This window comes from Dipteris shenzhenensis, chromosome 20 (genome assembly GCF_047967505.1).
Source record: "Dipteris shenzhenensis isolate YYH24624 ecotype China chromosome 20, Dip_SZ_1.0, whole genome shotgun sequence".
NCBI classification, from domain to species: domain Eukaryota; kingdom Viridiplantae; phylum Streptophyta; class Polypodiopsida; order Gleicheniales; family Dipteridaceae; genus Dipteris; species Dipteris shenzhenensis.
In genome coordinates, this window is record NC_141615.1 from 15,168,246 (window position 1) to 15,189,686 (window position 21,441).

At 43.3% G+C, this 21,441-nt stretch overlaps 1 protein-coding gene across 2 annotated transcripts in view; it reads right to left on the bottom strand.

The window, feature by feature from the left end:
- Window positions 1–21,441, bottom strand: part of LOC147889335 (general transcription and DNA repair factor IIH subunit TFB1-1-like) — a 105,797-nt gene that overhangs the window by 36,559 nt on the left and 47,797 nt on the right. For both annotated transcript variants that reach the window (XM_087391537.1, XM_087391538.1), the window contains exon 13: window positions 54–110. In XM_087391537.1, the coding sequence (XP_087247663.1) occupies window positions 54–110 (57 nt within the window). The remainder of the gene's footprint in view (window positions 1–53; window positions 111–21,441) is intronic.

Consider the following 21,441-nt stretch of genomic DNA (forward strand, 5'->3'; position numbering starts at 1 on the left):
TTGACACTCAACATTCTCATTTGTGCAAAAGTATCTTTAAAAACATCTCAAACCTTGCTTTGCTTTTATAAGAGCATATGCCACACTTGCTGTGTCACGCAACTCAATATCTGCCAAGCCAGAACAGAAAAATAAAAGCAGTCAATAAAGGTTTGACGAGTAAACGTACCTACATAGCTTTCATTTCACGAGTAAACGTACCAACATAGCTTTCATTCCACATGAGTGCTCAATCCAATCAGGTAAATGGGTCATGAACAACAAGGATTTTGAAATATGTCACGCTGTTAGGCCTTCAACAAAATCCTCTGAGGGGTATACAGTCAGCCTCTCTTTTACACTCACATGCAACTCTCTCTCTCTCTCTCTCTCTCTCTACGCAGATGATGTGGTTGTTTTCACTGATAGTGAAAGTAAGATGCAAAAAATGATGGATATCTTCAGCATATTTTGTGCAGAGAGTGGGATGGCTATTAATGTCAACAAAACTAAACTCATGATAGTCAAGACTATACAGCCAAGCAGCCCCCTCCAAATCTTATATAAAGGACAACCCATTGAGACAGTGCACTCATTCAAATACTTGGGTATTGAAATCCCCGCCAATAATAGATGGAACAGCTGTGTGCAACGGAGACTTGATGCAGGATGGGCAAAATACTTCCAATTTGAAAATGAGTGCAACAATAGCAATACGAGAAGGTGGCAAGTACGAAATATGATCTTTGGGGCATATGTGATACAGACAGTACTCTACGGAGTAGAGGTATGGGGTGGGAGTATATCTCCATCAACGTGGAATGAGATAGAGAAAATGCAAAAGTCTTTCATTAGGAGGCACCTGGGCATCAAGGCTACTACACCATACTCTTTGTTACTCCTAGAGACAGGATGTATACCCATAGAGCTACATGCTCTGAAGAGAGTACTCAGATACATCACAAAGGTCAAGTGCATGGATAATGAAAGGCTACCAAAGAGAGCATGGAATGAAAGTCAGAAGCTTCAAAAGACAAACAAGGGCAAGATTTTGACATCCGGATGGGCACAGGACCTAAAAAAATGGTTCAAGAAGTGGGAAGTAGAAGAGTATTTAAACTACTCTTCAGAGGAGATTGATGAAGAGGCTTTTCATTATGACCTGCTGAATGCACTACACAGGAAATGGCAAACAGCAGAAAACAAAGATAAATTTGAGTACTATCGCACATATATCAACCCCGAATATTGGTCAATTTATACAGGAGGGGAGACAACAACGCAGAAGTACATATGTACACCTATAGCAGTGCATAAACGGAGGGCTTTAGCCTCACTTCGCACCCGATCACACCAGCTGCAAATAGAAACAGGGGGATGGAAAAAGATGCCAAGGGAGAGTAGAATATGCCAACTATGTGATCAAGGTATGGTTGAAACAGAAGAACACATGGTAATGATATGCCCTCACTATGCACACATTAGGGAAGAGTTCAATCACCTCCTTGAGGGACATAACAAACTGGCTGATTTGCTGCATAAAGGGTCACCTTCAGCTTTAGGAACATTTGTGTATAAGCTCTTCAAGCATAGGAATCCACCTGAATCCTAGAAGGTGGTTTCTCTTTCCACCCTCCCATCTTCGGGAGGAGCTTTCATGTACTTGTGATATTGTATTGCCCAGGTCCCATAGGCCGGTTTTGGTCTTCAGAGGACGATAATATATTCTTCTTCTTCTTCTTCTTCTCTAATCTAAACCCAAAGAATCTCAGTCCTAAACTGATGTAATGAAGACCATTCTATGATAGGATTAGTGTTTAGATGTATGCTATAATAATTTCGAGCTGAAATGCCTTGAGTACTCCTCGATTCTCTGGTTTATCCAGATGTTGCAAGTCAGTTTGACATGTTGCTTTTTGTCCCGAAGGCTCGTGAGGCCTCCCACGGACCTCTCTCTCTCTCTCTCTCTCTCTCTCTCTCTCTCTCTCTCTCTCTGCAGAGGCACCATACGTGGCAGGGTATGGACGACATTGGGTGCAGTCCATGACTTGATTATATAGAATGGTCTCTAGAGATGGCCAGCATCTGGCACGCTCACTTGCTTCCCACATGGCGGGGAGACCTGTACAATGGACTACCTACTAAGCCCCTTATCCTTTGCCTCACGGATACACGACTTTGTTGTGCCTCCCCCTCACTAGGTATTGACCATTCATACCTAGCCTTTCGAGTTTTTGCTACTATGCCAAACATTGGGAGGGTCCCTCCCATGCCCGCTCGTGTTCAGATCCACTTTGACCATGCCCTTGATTCAGTTTATGTGAGCCACTTGGCCCAGGAGCTCCCGACCCTACTTGGAGATGATATAGACCTTGACCACGTCCCAGACACCCTTGTCTCTATGGTAGTGGATGCTAATTTTCCTAACTAGCCTACGAGGTCATACCAAGGCTATGTGCTAACAAACCCCCCTCCATGGTATGACTTAAGTATCCTCGATACATCTCAAACCTACCTGGAAACTATATCATGATTGTACATTTTTGTCCAAGATGGATATAGCAAGTACAAGGAGATCAACATCACATAATAAATGGTTCCAAGTGTAAGGCATGACGAAAAGCCTCAAACTTGGGTTGTGGTAGAGCCTTTGTGAAGAGATCTACTAAGTTATCCTCCGTGGGAACGTAAGAAAATCGTATATCTCTAGCTGACAGTCGCTCTCAAACATAATAAAACTGGACGTCTATGCGCTTCGTACGCGCATGAAACAGTGGATTTTGTGTAACTGCTAAAGCACTCTAGCTGTCAGTGTAGATGACACTAGAAGTGTCTTGGCTGACATGAAGATGTGAGAGTAACTTAAGGAACCAAATAGACTCTACCGTAGTTGTGAAAGCTGCCCTGTATTCAGCTTCACAACTAGAAGTGGTAGCTGTAGATTGTTTCTTGCTGAACCAAGAGATGCATGAAGAGCCAAGCATGAAACAGTTGCCGTTGTGTGACACGCGGGTGTCAGAACAACCTGCCCAATCACTATCCATGAATGCATGCAAATCCAATGAAGGCTGATTACTATAAAACAATCCTAAATGCTGTGTGGCCTTCAAGTGACCCGCTTCACTGCCTGCTAATGCTGCATGCTGGGCTTGTGCATGTACCTGCTTAACCTGGAATCATCATACTGCAAATCAGGCCGGGTAGGACATAAGTAAATAAAGCAGCCCGAAGCCTACTGATAAGAATCCTTCATCGAAGGAGAAATGGTTTTAATGGAGTAGAAACCAGCTTACAAACCTCGCATTGGAAGTGGTGCAAGAGCTGGCCAATATATTTGGATTGACTCATCATTATGCCCCCCTCAACATTAGCAAACTGGATGCCCAAATAGAAGTGCGATCGGACCATATCTGACATTGCAAATGATTTCTGCAAACCTGCCTTGAAATCTGCAATGTTTTTAGTGTCTGGCCCAGTCATAAGCATGTCATCCACATAAAGAATTAAAATCAGGAATCCCGATTCACTCTTCTGGAAGAGTGGTCTCTATAGGGCTCTTTTGAAATCCAAGGCATAGCAAAAAGGAATGTAGTGCCTGCTTCAAACCATAGAGGGCCTTTTTCAGTCTGCATACCTTATTTTCAGAACCTTCAACCTCAAAGCCTGGAGTTTGGGTGACATAGACATCTTCCTATAAATCCCCATGAAGGAAAGAGGTCTTAATGTCCAGCTGGTGGACCTCCCACTGCCTATCGGATGCAAGAGCAATGACACACCGAAAGGTCGTGATGCATGAAGTGGGAGCAAATGACTCCGCAAAGTCAATGCCATGTTGTTGGGCAGGGCCTTTCACAACAAGGCGAGCTTTGTAGTGAACAGCAATGCCATCAGCTCTCCGCTTCAATTTGTAGACCCACTTAGTGCCTATGGCATGCTTGCCTGCTGGCAAGTCACACAACTCCCATGTGCCATTCGCATAAATGGAATCAAGCTCAGCTTTCATGGCATATATCCATTCTCTACTATCAAATGTATCCTTATAACAAAGAGATTCCTCATTGCATGCTGTAACAATCAAAGCAACATGAAGAAAATTGGCATCCATTTGTATTTGACCACCTTTGGTGTGGGCAGCCAAGGGCTCAGCTTGCGTGCTGTCCTGTAGAGTATCCAAGAGTCACCTTGGAACTCATTTTTGCTGTCTAATGACAGCCCGTTCCTCTATCATTGCATGTTCAATAGCATGATCATCATGTGGCTACAAATCAGGCTCAACATGGGCAGCAAGAGGAGGCTATGACCTGCTAGAAGCATGTGGAGTTGGATTTACAGCGGCATCTGAAGCGGTGAAGCGCAATATGGCATCAAATACATCAGAGGCTCAACAGATGGCTTTTTTTCGCAGTTCAGCCAAGGTAAAGCAACATTCTCAGTAAAAACATCTCTGCTGATGCTAAGCTTCCCTGTGCTAGGCTGATACACGTGATATCCTCTGCTCTATGAGCTATAGCCAATGAAAATGCATTTGATGGCCTTATCCTCTAGCTTATGCCTCAACTAAGATGGAACATGTGCATATGCCAATGACCCAAACACCCGAAGGTGGAATATCACACGCTTCCGGCCAGTCCATGCTTCATAGGGAGTAATGGTCTTCAATGCCCGTGTGGGTACTCTATTGAGTACATAGTTGGAAAACATGATGGCATCCAGCCAAAATTTTTTAGTCAAAGACTTACCATAAGCATGCATCTGCCCAGTTCCATTTATGTCTGATTTTAACGCTCAACAAGCCCATTCTGTTGCGGAGTGTATGGCATTGAGCACTGATGAATTATGCTCCAGGCTGCTAAAAAACAGAAAATTCACGGGACATATACTCACCCCCCTTGCCAGTGCGGAGAGTCAAGAGTTTGTCCCACTTTCATTCTCAGCCATGGCAAGAATCATGCCACACTTGTGAATCTGAAATGACAGATTCAGAGACCAAATAGCTAGCAGTTTTTCATAGGCATCAAGATAGTACAGACCACTGGAAAGTGGCCCAGTAAGTACAATGCAGTCATCATACGGATTGTCCTACACAGCACAACGATAACCATAAAAAAGAACCCGAATCCATTTAGGGAGATGGCTGAGATAGAAATGAGATTCTTTTTTATACCTAGAACATAAAGCACTTCCAAAAGTTAGACTATATCCCCTGACACAGAAGTGACCTCAACCTGGCCAATCCCCTTCACTGGATTGGATGCATTATTGGCACAAGTGACAATGCCACCATGAGAAGCAGCCCCCAAGGATTAAAAGAGAGAGCAGGAAGTAATGTGCTTAGAAGCACCACTGTCAAAGTACCAATCTGACTCAGAATATGAGACAAACAAGGCTATAGCATGCTTCTCTAGATGGTACTAGCATGTCACAACAAATGCCCACTACTCATGAGCAATGTTGACTGCCTCATGATCATGTTGAGGGGCGGCCACTTTGTTGATTGCACTTTGTCTCATAGGCCCGTGAGGCCTCCCGATGATGTTAATACAACTCTCTCTCTCTCTCTCTCTCTCTCTCTCTCTCACACACACACACACGCACACTTTTTTTTTTGGTGAAATTGCTTTTGCGTTATATTACAGAGTCACTATCCCCAAAAGGGAAGTGCCCAAATACATCAAGAGAAAACCTCAATATAAGACATATATACATCATGAGCTATGCACTTTGTTTGCAAGCAGTCATAGAAAGATTGCGGCAGAGAGTGTCTAAAGAAAGCCAAAATGGAAAAAGTGGGATCACCAAAGACTATGATTTCTATTCTTCCATAGAGTCCAAAATGCCCAGTAACAAACCCAAACAAACACACACACAGAGCACTGGATATGAGCTAGGGTTCATAGAGCTTGGGTATTAAACCACTCTCTTGTACTTGCAACAATTAATCAAATGCGCATAGCCATGGCACCCATTACTCATTAGTGCTTTGCATGCATAAATGAACTTTAGACTAATCCTAGTCTTTCTAAGCATCCCCACTAAGCAAACACATGCACATAAACAATTATTTCTCTGGTTAACAGAGGTCAACCCTCTTTGGCTGAGGTCAAGATGCCTTTAATTATAATCAAATCTCTCTGACCAATCGGAATAACTTGGTCGACCAATGTCAACCCTCCTTGGTCGAAGCCAAGCCTCGTTGACCGAAGTCAACACTCTCTTACTGTAGTCAGCTTTGTGGTTCTCTTGTTAACTGCAATTAATCCTCTTGGCGTAAGCCAAGTCTCCCTAACCAAGGTTAGGCTTACTTAAGTAGCTTTGATCGAAGTCAATACTTTGACCAATAGAAAATAACTCCTTGACCATAATTACATAAATAAAGAACCCCATAATTATAATCAAATAAAATGGTCAGCTCGAAGTTTGACTTGAAGTATTTACAACTTGGTGACATCTCCTCAACTTCTATTCAATTGACCTCAACTAAAAAGCTTCCTTGTAAATATCAAGGACCTATGGATGATCCTTCATCCATCCACTTGGCATTCAATGCCGAATAGTTTCTGAATTTTACAAGGTATTTGTAAAATTGGCCTTTGCAAACAGTATGATTCACAATCTGCTCTATCTGAAGGACCTCCTCTAGCTCTTCCACTTCTGGTGGATCTCTCCTCCCCTGATCTTGAAATCGTGACATATGGGAGTCCTCACTCGCTCTTCAAAAGCACAAATTGGATTCTCTCAACAACTTCACCAGGTTGGTACAAGAGGTGAATGTGAAGGATAGGCAAATAGTTTGTCAAGGTCTGAAGATTACCATCACTGAAAGCATGATTAAAAATGCACTAGACACTCCTAAGCGTTGATCTCAAGACGGTGCCAGATGCCAAGAAGCAGAGCTACTACGATCATGTCCACAATCTAAAGCCTAAGCTGAGAATGGCTGTGTGGAATTGTAATGGTACCCTTTGGTCTGACCCGGGGGGCTTCTTAGTAAGGTTCACCTCAAAGAGCTAATCTCACAGTGACACACTCCAATATATTTGCTTCTAGTTTTACGTTGAGTCACAGGCAAAGGCACTTAGTCTATTCTCCCAACCAACCTCGTTGGTTGCAAGCTTCTCTGTTGTCCATGTAAGTGGGAAGCCATGCATACGGCATGGTTGAGCAACTGTGCTAAGATCGGGGTCAAGATCTCTTCCCTATACGCAAAATGCTCAGTGCATAGCCCCTCATGATCTGGTGATCGCCGGTTATGAAGCCGAAGAAGGGAAGCTTGCACATTCTACGAAGTAAACAAATGACATGTGGTGGGTCCTAGCAGAGGACATATCAAGTGGTGGCTGACCTGGGACATCATATAGAGAGCAAGCATATGTATGCCAAACTGCGGGATTTGTAATGGGAAGGGGTGACTTCCCTTCTGACAAGAGCCCCCATCCCGAAGTAGAATCTCCTCCGCGAAAGGAATTGATCACCTCATCCATCCTGTGCATGAGGAAAGCCAGCTTCTTATGCCGTGTCACTCGGCGTGAGATTCGTTGAGCCTCTGGTTAAGTCAAATGTCCCAGTGCTCGCTCACGTGTAAGGTGGGCTGTCATCTCTCTGCACTCATCGTCGAACCAGGGATTTTAGGACATCTTCCCATCTGGAACTCGTGCAGATCGTGTCGTGGGAGAGGATCTGGTGGCAACATCCTGTATCACCGATATAAGGGTGTCTGATGCATGTGCGAGGTCCATCCCATCTCCAAGTAGTACTGGAAGCTCAGAAGCCAGGTGGCTCACGTACACCAGGTCAAGAGCATGGTCGAAATGGATCTGAACGCGAGTGGGTGGTGGGGGAGCCCCTCCTCATGGCTGGCGTGGCGACTGATATACAAAAGGTAAGATATGAGTGGTTGGCTCCGAGTGGAGGAGGCAGCACAGTAAAATCATGTATCTATGGGGCAAATGCTAGTGGACCGAGCAGGTAGTCTACCGTACTACTCCCCCCTCCATATGGAAAATAGGTGAGCCCGCCAGATGATGGCCATCTTTGGAGACCACTATATATGATCAAGTCATGTATAGCCCCCAACTCGAGTAAATGTATCCCATATGCTGTCACTGGTGCATCTACATCTGTCGACTGCCTCACAATCCCCAACTCTGCTGCATCCATCTCCAGTACTATGACGGAATTCTCATCAAAATCTAACAGGCCCACCTTTATGTTCCCAGTACGTGCATTGAAGTCACCAAGGAGGAGAGTGTCCCCGTGTCTGGAGAACTCTCTGATATCATCGTAAATAGTCTCATATGGGTTGTGCCCGTTAGTGGTGACCTCTCGCACATAAGATGATGTGTCTGGGGAAAAGTAACAGACTGCAATAAAGGTCAATCGTGTGTCTGGTAACTGAACACGAATCCACATGTGCCGTACATGAGAGAGAACGAGAGTTATCAAAACGAAGAACCCCACACTCGTAAATAGATTAAAACCGTTGTAAATAAGAGATCTACATACTCTATACGTATTTAGTCCATATCAATAGATGAACTATATGTAACACTTGGTAGCTCCAACGAGCTTGCAAGCTCTGGCTACAGCAGATGAATGATGAAGAGAAAGACGATTAGTAGCTGAATTGGGTAAATTATTATCCCTACAAACAAAGTAGATTTCACTTTTTGGCGAAGTAGATTTCCAACCTGGAAGGCTAGATGTATGTATTTCTGTCCGACTGAGCAGTAGCTTGATATTGCAATGGACCACGACAGGACTGTGATGGTGGAATGTGAGATCAGGTCATGTGTGATTTGAGAGTAGAATCTTGACTGCATGAGCATTGAACCATGCGTGAGGAGCATGGCTGTCCTAAGAATCAGTTGCCAAAATCCTAGCTTTGGCAACATGCAAAACGCATTGTTCCTAGGGCCCAAGATGACCTCATTCACTAACTTTGACAATCCTTAGCACTGTCAGAGGCCAGCAAGGTTTTCTAGTCTACCCTCAGAATAAGTCATCCATTGGCACCAAAGATTTGCATACAGCATTGCACTTAGAAGTACTCTACCCATATACTTGGTCAATAGACAATGGAACAACTTAAATTTGCAAGGCATCCACCACTGCATCATGCATCTACCGATGGATCGAGCTCTCAATCTACCAAAATCTGTTATACCATGATGTCAGGAGGGAGAAACCTCAGCGAATTTCATGCATACAGAGTCCTAATGCGTCCAAGTCCACGCTAATTTTGCTCCACAAGGGCGAAGTGAATGCCTCAGGTCCATTGGCAATCGTCTTGAGGAAGATACCCAACATCTTGCGGGATTGAATCAAGATGGGCTGATATGTGCACTAAATGCTTCATTGTTGAAGGTACTGAAGCACTTATAAGGCAACGTCCTTAAGAACTGAGGCTACAACGGGCAATGTCCTTAAGAACTGAGGCTACAACGGAGGAAAGACGGAGTGAAAGATGGAGCGAGACTAACATTGCTAACATCCGCAGAAAAGGCAAGATGAGATTATAGGAAAGAATAGACCACTGAGTTTGAGTGAATCCAAAGCACAAGTGACACTGCTAACGTCGTAACAGGAGGAAAGGCCGGGTAGGTTATTGAAAAGAAGTTGAAGCGAAGAGACGACAATCGGGATGAATCAAGCGAGCATGGATGATTAAGCAATCACATCGAATAAATCGAAAAGCAAGCAACCTAAGCATAGGCAAGCAGCAAACTAGGAAAATAGCCATTGAGCTCTAAAAATAGAGTAACACGTGGCTCAAGGAAAGCTTGAATTTTCAATTGATGGCACTATGCTCCCAGCCTAAAGATTAAGCGAGATGTGAAAGGAAAGATATGACTCCGTTGAGGAGGTCAAGGTATTGGAGACAAACTGCATCATCTGGAATAACTTCGTCAATACTCAAGACTTAGTCATTGAATTCAATTGACACTTTCTTGCGGAGTCGCCTTCATTCATGTGCATCCCATCAAGCATTCTGCACACAAAAAAGACTCTAGCCCCATTGCGAGCTTGATACAAGTTCTCCAAAATATCCCAATGAAGGCAAGACCGAATATGAGGAATTATGAACCTCTTGACATTAAGTGAAATCAGTGACAATGCTTGGGCATCACGAGTATCCCACCTCCTCTGCTCACAAGTAACAACTGCCCCCCCTCCCCCCCCGGAGCGCTTGGCGCAATCTGACATAGTCCCATAAATTGTTGGCAACCAAAAGATTCTGCACTATAAAACTCTAGAGATGATGGTTGGAGCCATCCAAGCTATCCTCCTAGAAAAGCATCTAAAAGACATCAATCAAATCATGTTATGCCATTGGAGCAAGCAAAAAGAGGCAAAAGAAACTCAACTAAGTTCATGTGCTGAGAACAATCTGCTCAAGCAAATATTAATCACTTCCGAAGCCAATACTTGGCTTGAGGATGCATCTCAAATCTGCCAAAAAAGTCTCGTGTTGGATATGTAGAATCCTTTCTCAAAAATCAACCAATGCCTGGCTCAACAAACTGAAAATCACCTCCGTCCTGAACCAAACAGCCAATCGCAAAGCCCAATTCCTCTCAAGAAGCAAACACGTGACAGGTGGAGACGAGAGCCATCCAATGTGCAATGAAGGGTGGCAGTGGCTTTTGGTTGTATGGTTCAACCAATAGTCCAGGATTTGGGACCAAAACTAGGTCACCAACAGAGTTGAAAATTGTACCAATACTTGACTGAACTAGCACCAAACTGCTGATTTTATCACTGTTTTGCATAAATTAGCGAGCAGAACACCCAAATGGATTGAAAATGCACCCACAAGAGAAAAAGTGGGCTATACTTCGACAAAACTGCCTGAAACGAGAACAAATCCTCTTTTATTCCCTCAATTCCCCTCCCTGCCCCCCCCCGCCTCTACTCTCCGTCCTCCTGCACTCCCCTCGCAACCCCTGCCTCCCCCTCAGCTCCCCGTCCTGCTTCCCTCTCTGCGCCCCGCCTCCCCCCCTCTCCCCTCCCCACCCCCCGCTTGCCCTCTCATCTCCCCCACACCCGCTACTTGCCCCCACCTCTGCTCAACCTCCCTGCACCCCTTCCTTGCCCCCCACTTCCTCTCAACCCCCCCCCCACGCCCCCTCTCCCTACTCCGCGCCCTCTTTCCTTCTACCCTACCCCCTCTCAACCCTCCCTAGCCTCCTCTCTCTCCCTTCTCAGGCCTCTCCCCCTTCCTCTCTCCTTATCTTTCCCGCTTCCCCCTCCCTCCAGCCCCCCCTCTTTCCCTCAAGACGGACAGAGCCATTTATTTCAATTTGAGTCGACCTCTCACTCTGGATTGACAAATGGCGACTGTTCATTAGGTCAATCCCCATTTGCTTCCACCGGCCGCAAGAACATTTTTTGCAAAAGATGTTAGTGTGCAGTACTATCTCAATCACTTATGTATTCGGAATTGATAGAGAGAAAGGAGAGAGAGAAAGAGAGAGAGAGAGAGAGAGACGAAACACAAGTTGTAGTATAATGGTTACAAGCATAGAGCTTTCAAACCTCACTCTAGCAGATGTGCATCCCTACGGAGCTTGTTGCATCTGCTTACAAAAGCACCTATCTCTCCAGCCACAACGGCTGAGAACAAAGAAAAACTGCACAGTCGAAGCAAAGGCAATGATCCACACACGCACAGAGCTGCTATGAACAGAACCGAATATAAAGAGGTCAATAGAGAACAGTTCGAGGTCGTGGAGAGGTGAAAGGAATTCCCAGCAGTCCATGGCCAATCCCGATTCATGCTGTTCCTTCCATGCGTGATTGTTGCCTGCTCACGATGCCCAAGAGCTCTAACTCTCATGGGAGAGTTGGGCTGAGAACCACCCAGGAGTCTCTCAAAGGTGGTAGATGCCATCACGTTGTGTATTTCATGGAATAGTGCCACACGGTACTTGCCTTTAACCTTAATACTTCTCACCACCCATTGGAGGTTTACCACACATACCACACAAATACTAAAGCTAACAAAACCCCCATAAAACGAGGAGGGATTGCAAACCAAAATTGCCACTAATGCATACAAAATGAGGAAATTCCAATGCCATAACGAACTCCTACTACTACGAGCTGAAAGTATGTGTGGAGTACTTAGCTGGAAGGCTTGTAAGTATCTACGAAACATTTAGATCTTGAAGCTGCTTCATACTCGCCCGCATCCTATTGAGGTGAGTAGCTAAAGAATCTCCTCTTATTGGCAAAGACAATACTTCTTGCTTCAACATTATTTTGGAGTTTTTCACTCTTGACCCAAGCAAAGTTTCAAGGGTGTTCCAGTTTCGGGTGGCCACCTTGAAAATATCAACACGATGGAAAATATCTACTCCTAAGGCATGTCCAAGAAGCCCTAAAGCTTTTTCATTCTTAAGCTCCCAAGCCTGCTTTCTCTCCTCATTGTTAGTAGGTTTCTCGTTTCTACCAGACACAAAACCCCACAACCCTTTCTCCATGAACAAAAGACGCACAAACAGCAAACAGCTGCCAAGAAGGGAAATCGTCCATCAAATCTTATCACTGATGTTTCAAGAAAGCCAACCTTCAAGGTTCCACATGTCCATTTCTACTCTACTGTAAAAGTATCAGTCCACACACGTCAATTGGCAGTGCTTCTCCTTCGTGCAATTCGTGGCCTCTTGAGAGTGTGGGTGCCTTGATGACTTTGAATCTTAGAGATTTTCTACGAATTCTCTTCTTCAGGTTATGAGCTCGGGCCCTCAAGCGCATGCAGTCCTCTAATTGCGGCTTGATCATGAACAAGCCGATCATGAACTAGCAAAATCAAGGTTTGCTCGGAACAACACCAATCACCTCGATGGAGTTTGTACTTTGGCGATCAACAACAATTCAGTGCAACCACCGTCTTGTTTTAACGACAATTCTCACGCAAGGTAATCACAGGTTCTCACAATTGACTTGATCGCTCACACTCCTGCTCAGACGACTTCTCTACTATTGTCTCGCCGTCTACTCTACACCACTCGACCTAATTGCATTCAACGATACTCTCTCTCAGATCCTCAGTACCTCATGTCGCTCTGATACCAATTGTTGGCAAAAGATGCTAGTATATAGTACTATCTCAATCACATAAGTATTACAGGAGAATGGACACACACACACACACACACACAGAATTCACAACCGTCAACTTGGCAAAGTCAAAGCAAAGCTGACTTTACACTTTGTACATTATGTCAAGATCTCTTGGCTATCATGCATACTTACTATATAATTGATTAAATAGAAGATCTGGCAGAAATTACAAATGTTTCTGTTATGGAATAGAGACTGATGTGAGTGCTCCATTTATCAAGCTTTTGAAGCTCTCTCTCTCTCTCTCTCTCTCCATTTACCAAAAGACGAATAAGGGTAAGATTTTGGCATCTGGATGGGCACTAGATTTAAAAAAATGGTTCCAAAAATGGGAGGTAGAGAGGTACTTGGACTACTCTCCAGAGGAGGTAGATGAGGATGCCTTTCATCATGACCTGCTGAATGCACTACACAGGAAATGGCAAACAGCTGAAAACAGAGATAAGTTTGAGTACTACCGTACATTTATTAACCCCGAATATTGGGCTACTTATACAGGAAGAGAAACAGCCACGCAGAAGTACATTTGCACACCTATGGCAATACATAAGCGAAGAGCTTTGGCCTCACTTCGCACCCGATCACACCAGCTGCAGATTGAAATAGGAGGATGGAAAGGTATGCCAAAAGAGAGCAGAATATGCCAATTATGTGACTAGGGAATGGCAGAAACTGAAGAACACATGGTAATGATATGCCCTTACTATACTCACATCCGGAAAGCATTTAGCTCTCTTCTCGAGGGACATAACAGACTGGCTGATATGCTACATAGCGGGTCACCCCCAGCTTTAGGAACGTTTGTCTATAAGCTTTTCAAGCACAGGAACTCACCTAAGACATAAAGGTAGTTTCTCTTAATACCCTCCCCTCCAAGGGAGGAGTCTTTGTGTACGAGGATTTTGTATTGCTCAAGTCCCATAGGCCGATTTTTTGGTCTTCAGAGGATGATAATATATTCTTCTTCTTCTTCTTCTCTCTCTCTCTCTCTCTCTCTCTCTCTCTCTCTCTCTCTCTCTCTCTCTCTCTCTCCCGTATTGCTTCTTCTGCCTTCTCCCTAGACCACACAAGTCGTAGTATATTGGAAGGCAAGCTTACAAGCATCAACTTTTCAAACCTCACTCTAGCAGATGCTTATCCCTACGGGACTTCTTGTTAGAATAATGGGAAAGCAAGAGAGCACACATATTAAATCCATATATTGCATAATGAGAAAATGACTCAATACATTGACTTATATAGGTTAGGGTTACTAGACCCTAACCCTAACACTAGAAAATTAGGATTTGGGACATAAACCCTAAAAGACCAAAACACACATAAACTCCGTATATCAAACATTCCTCCATACGGAATGAGGGTAGAAGGTATGTGAGACACCTTCAATCAACCAAGCTGAATATCCAGTCCTCATCTTTGGCTTACCAAAGGCAAAGGATCATCAAATCGTTCAGCTTGAAGGGCGGGGCTGCAGATGAGTCGACCTGTAGAGGGAGGTGCTTCAGTAGACCGAAACAGCCAAAAAGAGCAGTCACTGTACCAAGAGAAAGCCCCGAGACTACACCAAAGTAGGCGCCTAAGGCTAAAGCAGGGAGAAGATGTTGTAAGAGGTCAAAAGCAGGTTTAAAACAGGCCGACTTTGCTAAAAAATGCCTTGGAGTTGCAGCCAAGGCCCTAGGAACAGTCGCCTATTAGGGAGAAGCCTCCACAAGCGCTTCATGGGTCGAAAACAGATTGTTGTACTGAAAAGACCTAATACAACGATCCCCTCCTCGCATTAAAAGACCAATTTTTTGCGACAAAAGTGCTCTCGAAGGGTGGAGAGGATGACGGGAGAAGAAATGAGGTGAAAGAGAGGCTAGGATAGGTTGGAGGTAGGTCTCGAACTTGCTGTGATACCATGTCTGAATTATGGTTTCAAGGGAGAAAGCAAGAGAGCACACAAATGAAATCCATATATTGCATTATGAGAAAATGACTCAATACAATGAATTATATAGGTTAGGGTTACTACACCCTAACCCTAACCCTATAAAATTAGGGTTGGGACATCAACCCTAAAATGACCGAAACACACATAAACTCCTAGACTGACACCTAAAACTAGCACCCGTTGTCCACCGATGGGTTCCGGTAATAGTCTTTGCTCCTCCACCACCTACAAATCAGCAGAGGCCCTCACTCATCCCAAACCCAGCCCCGATCGGGGCTTCGAACATTGTCGTTCTAATTGCGACTAGTAATATTGGTGATTCTTTTCAAGCTGTCACTAGAGTTGTACATGAGGTTACTATTGTTGCCCCTTACACAGCTCAGGAAACTATTGCTTCAGCTGTTGCCCTGATTGTTGTTGGACTTGGGGAGAGAGGAGAAGTTCATCATGGAGGTGAGTGGGAACACATGAGATATTCAAATGGGTGTTCTTTTTATTGTGAGAGGAAAGTCTCTCTTTTATAGAAATGGAAATAGGGTATCCTAAATCAATGGCACCTCTCCTATATCAATGGAGGTAACTCCTAAATCATAGGAACTCCACAATCATAGGCACCACCCCATGTGGGGGCCTTTGCATTACATCATCACCTATGTCATGGCCTATGGCACTAAGTGTGCCTCTTCTACACACACACACACACACAACCATATGATTGCTAGTGGATGCATACATGCTCCTAGCAAGACCTTGATCACACATCCCAACATACCCCCCCTCAAGGGATTGCCTCTTCCTATGTCAAGGATACTTCTAATCACATAGTTTCTCATGCCATCTCATGGTGGTCAAGAATAAATCTATAGCTAGGATCTCATGCTAGCAAAGGTGCCCAAGGGTCAAGGTTTACAAAAATGGGATAGACCCTCCCAAAATGGTTGTCTCCCTTGCATGTACAAGAATGAATCATAGGCCTTTGTGTGGACCTAGTTTCTCATGTCTGCAAGAGCTACCATGGAGGCAAACACAGATCACATGGCCTACATCATATGGTGACCAGAGGTGATTTACAAAAGACAAAACACATAACATTCTTTCTAGAGTACTACTCCAGGCAGAGAACCTCAAAATTTGACCAAGTGATGATAAATAAAGTTCAAAAGACAAAGTGCTCAAAAGGCATAGTCTTTATCTTCTACCACAAAGTTTGATTCTTCATTTGTTGATGGAGTTCTTCCTTTAGCAAGGTATGCTTCATTCTCTTTGGAGTTGTAGTAGGAGCCATTGTTGAAACCTTTGTTGATGTAGTTCTTTTCCTTGTTCTCCTTGATCTTCTTCTTGTCTTCAAGCTCTTCCTCAATGTGGCTGGTCTTTCCACAAAAGCATTCTAATATTTTGTGAATAAGTATCTTCATCTTTGAGTGCTTACCTTTGGCACCAAATATCTTGTTAAGTGTCTTCATGCATCATGTGAAGTGTCCTTCCCATTAATGTGATGAGTATATTCATCAATAAGACCCAAAGCAATAATTGCTAGAGCCTTTTCATCTTTCACTGTCCATGCTATTTCATCTTTTCTTGTTAAAGGTTTCTTCTTCTTTCCACAAGCAATATTCCATAGACCTTTCTTCATAAACTTGACCTTGGTTTGCCAAGTATGGAAAGAATGACCATCTATCTTACTCATGTTAGCCATTAGGAAGGTCTTACCTCTTACAAGGCAATATCTATTCCTTCACAAAATAGCATTCAAACATATTTAATTCAAAATATATCATAAATACGAGCATTTATCAAAACTGTCAAACTGTACGACAGTGCTCCAAAGATAAGGCTACAAAAGGCCTCAGATCACTTCCAATGGTCATACATCCAAAAGACCAAAGATAACTAAGATAATAATGAAACTTTCTAGTACTTAACCATGTTCAATGGTTCATATTAGAAGCAGATATCACTGTTACCCGCAAATTGAACAGTCTGAAGTTGAAGGGTGCAATTGAAGCTGAAGAGAAAAGATTTGAGAGGACTTTCAAAGGCAAATGGAAGCCTGCATACCAGAGAGAATCCTCAACCAAGAAGAGACGCAATGTTGCGTCAAGTCGCTTGGGACAATAGCACCAAATTCGACTAGTTTTTTTGCATTTTATCCTTTGTTTGTGGACCAAATGCGCTCAAAATTGAACAGCAGCTAGCTCATAAGGTCGCCGCCTATGGCTCAGAGAAATTGACGAAATGTCGCATCTGTAGGCGGAATCGCTTGAAAGATCGGCGAGCACAGATCGTGTCGACACGGGCAAACGAGGCAAAATTTCAGAGAATGCTTGGTGTCCAAGATACGCCCCAAGTAGAGGAAACTTCAGCTCAAAGGGCTTTGGGAATGGTCGCTTAATGGAGGAGAACAGAGCTAAGCAAAATCTCGGGAGAGAGAGGGCAGAAATGAAGAAGAAGGTGAAGGGTGGAGAAGAAGATGATGAGCTCGCATATTAAAGCTAGAATGGGCTAAGGACTCAAGGAGGATCATGCTGCTCTAATACCAAAAGTTGGAACTTGGGGAGAGAGGAGAGCTTCATCATGGAGGTGAGTGAGAACACATGAGATATTCAAATGGGTGTTCTTTTTATTGTAAGAGGGAAGTCCCTCTTTTATAGAAATGGAGAGAGGGTGTCCTAAATCAATGGCACCTCTCCTACATCAATGGAGGTAACTCCTAAATCATAGGACCTCCACAATCATAGGCACCACCCCATGTTACATCATCACCTGTCTCATGGCCTATGACACTAAGTGTGCCTCTTCTACACACACACATACAACCATATGACTGCTAGTGGATGCACACATGCTCCTAGCAAGCCCTTGATCACACATATCCCAACAATTGCAGCTCCTCACCTTAACCCAACAGTAACTATTGTTGATTCAGTCTTGGATAGGACCAATGTTAGAACCTAGACAACTCTTCATGGTCATGGTCCTACCGAGCAGCCCCATTCTTCGTCCATGTCCCCCTTCATGGATCGAAGGAGGGAGGGGAGTGCATACCGTTTCCCTGGCTTGGATTGTAGGGATTTTATGCACCCCAACGCTAGGCCTGTTTCACATGAACTCTTTTGCAGCACTGGTAGATCTAGCAGACTTTCCAAAGGAGGAGTTTGTAACCTCTGCCTTCGATGAGCTAGCGATTGGTATTCTTTTTGACAAAATGTCTTTCTTCTTAAGTGGACGAGTCTACCCCCCATGGATTTTCCTTGACTTGGATCCCTCCCTCGTCCTTCGAGTAAGAGATCTTCCCCCCATGGAGGGATTGATTTCGCCGCTAGGTGTTCCATTCTACTTCCTCTGTCAATAAGGATTGTTAGTTAAAATAGACAAGTCCTTGGTGGTGTGTCACATTGCTGCCAACGGCAACGCATACATAGTCAGCTCCATCCAAGTGTTACAAAGAGTTCTATTCACAATCTTTTTATACATGAACACAAGTTGCATGCCAGAGATGTGCAAAGTCAAGTAAATTGCTTTCACTTTTTAGTCACCTACTTTGGACACTAGGGGTGGAATTTTGCATTCTATTCTTTCTATTCTTTATCTGATGTTTGGGCATGGTATCATCAAAGCATAATGGGTTATTCTTTTGATTGGGGGAGATAAGGTTGGTCTTCTCAACCTCTATGCCCCTAACAATCGAGAGACCTATCTCATTCTCTAGAAGAAACTTCTCTCTTGGGCCCCCATTGCAAATTCATGGATTATAGGAGATGACTTAAACATGGTGGAGTTGCCTTCAGGCAAGAAGTGGGTACAAAAGGAGGCATTTCATTCTTTAGAGAGAGCAACCTTGGATGCTTTCCTATTTCAATTCAGTGACAGATATCTTTCGTTGGATGATGTCTTTCACACTCAGCCATAGTCACTCATGTTCACATGGTCGAACAGGAGACCTCAGACGCCCATCCATGCATGCATTTACAGATTTTATGTTGAAGATTGAGCTTTGGATAGAGGTGGATCGGTTTGCATTTCTTTCGAGCTTTCTACCTCAAATCACTTTCCGATAATTTCAATGATTTATGAGCCTCATACAAGACGTCACTCTACCAATATCAGGATTCCAAATGCCTTCTATGTAGAGGACCTCACAGAGACAGTTTCGCAAAATTAGGTGTCTCATGCAGAAAAGAGTATTGCCCCCTTCACATGTGGCAGCAACCCTTTCTAGTATTAGTGGCTTCTATCATTCAATCGCCAATACCAAGAGACATGAGATTCTCAAACAGGGAGTTTGATCCTCGCCAACACTTGGCAGCTCTACAGAGGGAAGAACAAAAACGGCCTACACATGCTTGGATTCAAGAGCACCTTGCTACCCAAGATGGTCGAAAGCTATGTGATAACTAACTCATCCACAAACTCAACTTCTATCTAAGATTAGGGTTAAAAAAGAAAAAAAAATCCCTAGCCCCTTATTACGTAACATTAGCCCTGTTGCCTTGGGAAATATAAATATGTATAACTGAGATTGTAATATACTAGTTAAAGCTCCTTTAAAAATCGCCTCCTATGCTAGTTTTAATTCCGCAGTCTAACCAAACCGATACTTCTGCATGAATGGCTTGGCTTTCATGTTCACTCTGCTAACACATCCTTTTCCCGTCTCTCCTTGTTTTGTTTATTCTTCATTATCCATCTTTTGTGTGTTCTTGCCTTCTTGGAATTTCGAATTTAACATGTATCGAATGAAGAAGCCGGAAATATGTCTTCCAACTTCGATGTTGCCACACAAAATGTTCACTCTGCTAACACATCCTTTTACTCGTTTCTCCTTGTTTTGTTTATTCTTTGTTATCCATCTTTTGTACGTTCTTGCCTTCTTGGAATTTAGAATTTAACATGTTTCAAATACAAAAGCCGGAAATATGTCTTCCAACTTCAATGTTGCCACATAAAGACAGACAAGAAAACTACCCCTATTTTACTCCCTTCTCACTATCAACTCGATTCTTGAACGCCAAATATTCCCCACTCTAAAGATGTTCCTAATAAGCTATGAAGTCTTGCAAAAATGTAAAGAAGCTAATACTTATGTCACCAGTAGTGTGTCTGTTGAAAGTACTATTCTCAATCTTCTAGCAAAAATTAAGCATCGATGTTGTGAATTTGAGAAATCATGTACAATACGATACCCATTATTTAAGAGTCTCCTAAGTTGCATAAACGACTAATAATATGATTGCTTATAAGCAAAACGAGGACCCACTAGCTAGAATCAAAGCACAACAACTTTGGCAAAGCTTAAGCATAGCTAATAAAGACATATATCCTATTGCCAGTGACTTTTGTGCTTGAAAAGCTGATGGTTATCTCGAATAAAAATACATTATGCTTTGAAGAAGTTTCACTACTTTCTTCTCGACGATGTCAACATGAATGACACTACGGCTTGCTAATCACCGTTGCTCCTTTTCAAGACTCCATCAGTGAGTATTGAGGCCAAATACATATTTTTCAATGAAAAAGCTACTGCAACCTAAAGATTAAATTTCTAGTGATACTACTTGTTGAGTAGTGCTCGATGAACCTGGAGAATTACAAATGTGAGGCTGATAGAGCATGCAACAACCAACATGCCTTTAAAACCGACACTTGCAAATGGCCTATTGGGAAAAACTCATGGAGGGAGAGAGAGAGAGAGAGAGAGAGAGAGAGAGAGAGAGAGAGAGCTGAAGAGCAAGGAGGGCCTTGCTTTACAAAGCATGCAACCACAACATGCCATGATAATCACTTGTAGACTGCCTATTGGAAAGAGCTCACATGGGAGACAAAGTGGCGCATATCTTGGTGTGTAAATTGATTCTTAACGACAACGAGCATCACTGTGTTCTTTCGGAGACTGATATATTCAAGACATGCTCTTTTAGGTTTACATTTGTAACCCTCCTAGTCCCATTGAGAAATACTCAACAAGCAATATCACAAAGAATTTGATCTTTAGGTCGCACTAGCTTTTGCATTAAAAAATATCTATTTGATCTCAATACCCACTAACAGAAAACCTGAAAAGGAACAACTGTGATTAGTAACCCGTAGCATCCTTCATGTCGACATCACCAAGATGAAAGCACTGAAACTTCTTCAAAGAGTAATATACTTCTGTTCGAGATAACCATCAACTTTCAAGCATAAAAGCCATTACTTATAGAATATATAATTTTAGTGGTCATGCTTAAGCCATGCTAAAGTTGCTTTGCTCTAATTCCAGCTAGCGGTTTCTCATTCTGCTTTATAAAGCAATCAGATCGATTGTCATTAATGCAATTCAACACACCCTTGAACACTAGATATCGCCATCATATAAGATTTCTTGAATTCAAAGAGCGATATGCTTAATATTTTGTACTTTCTCT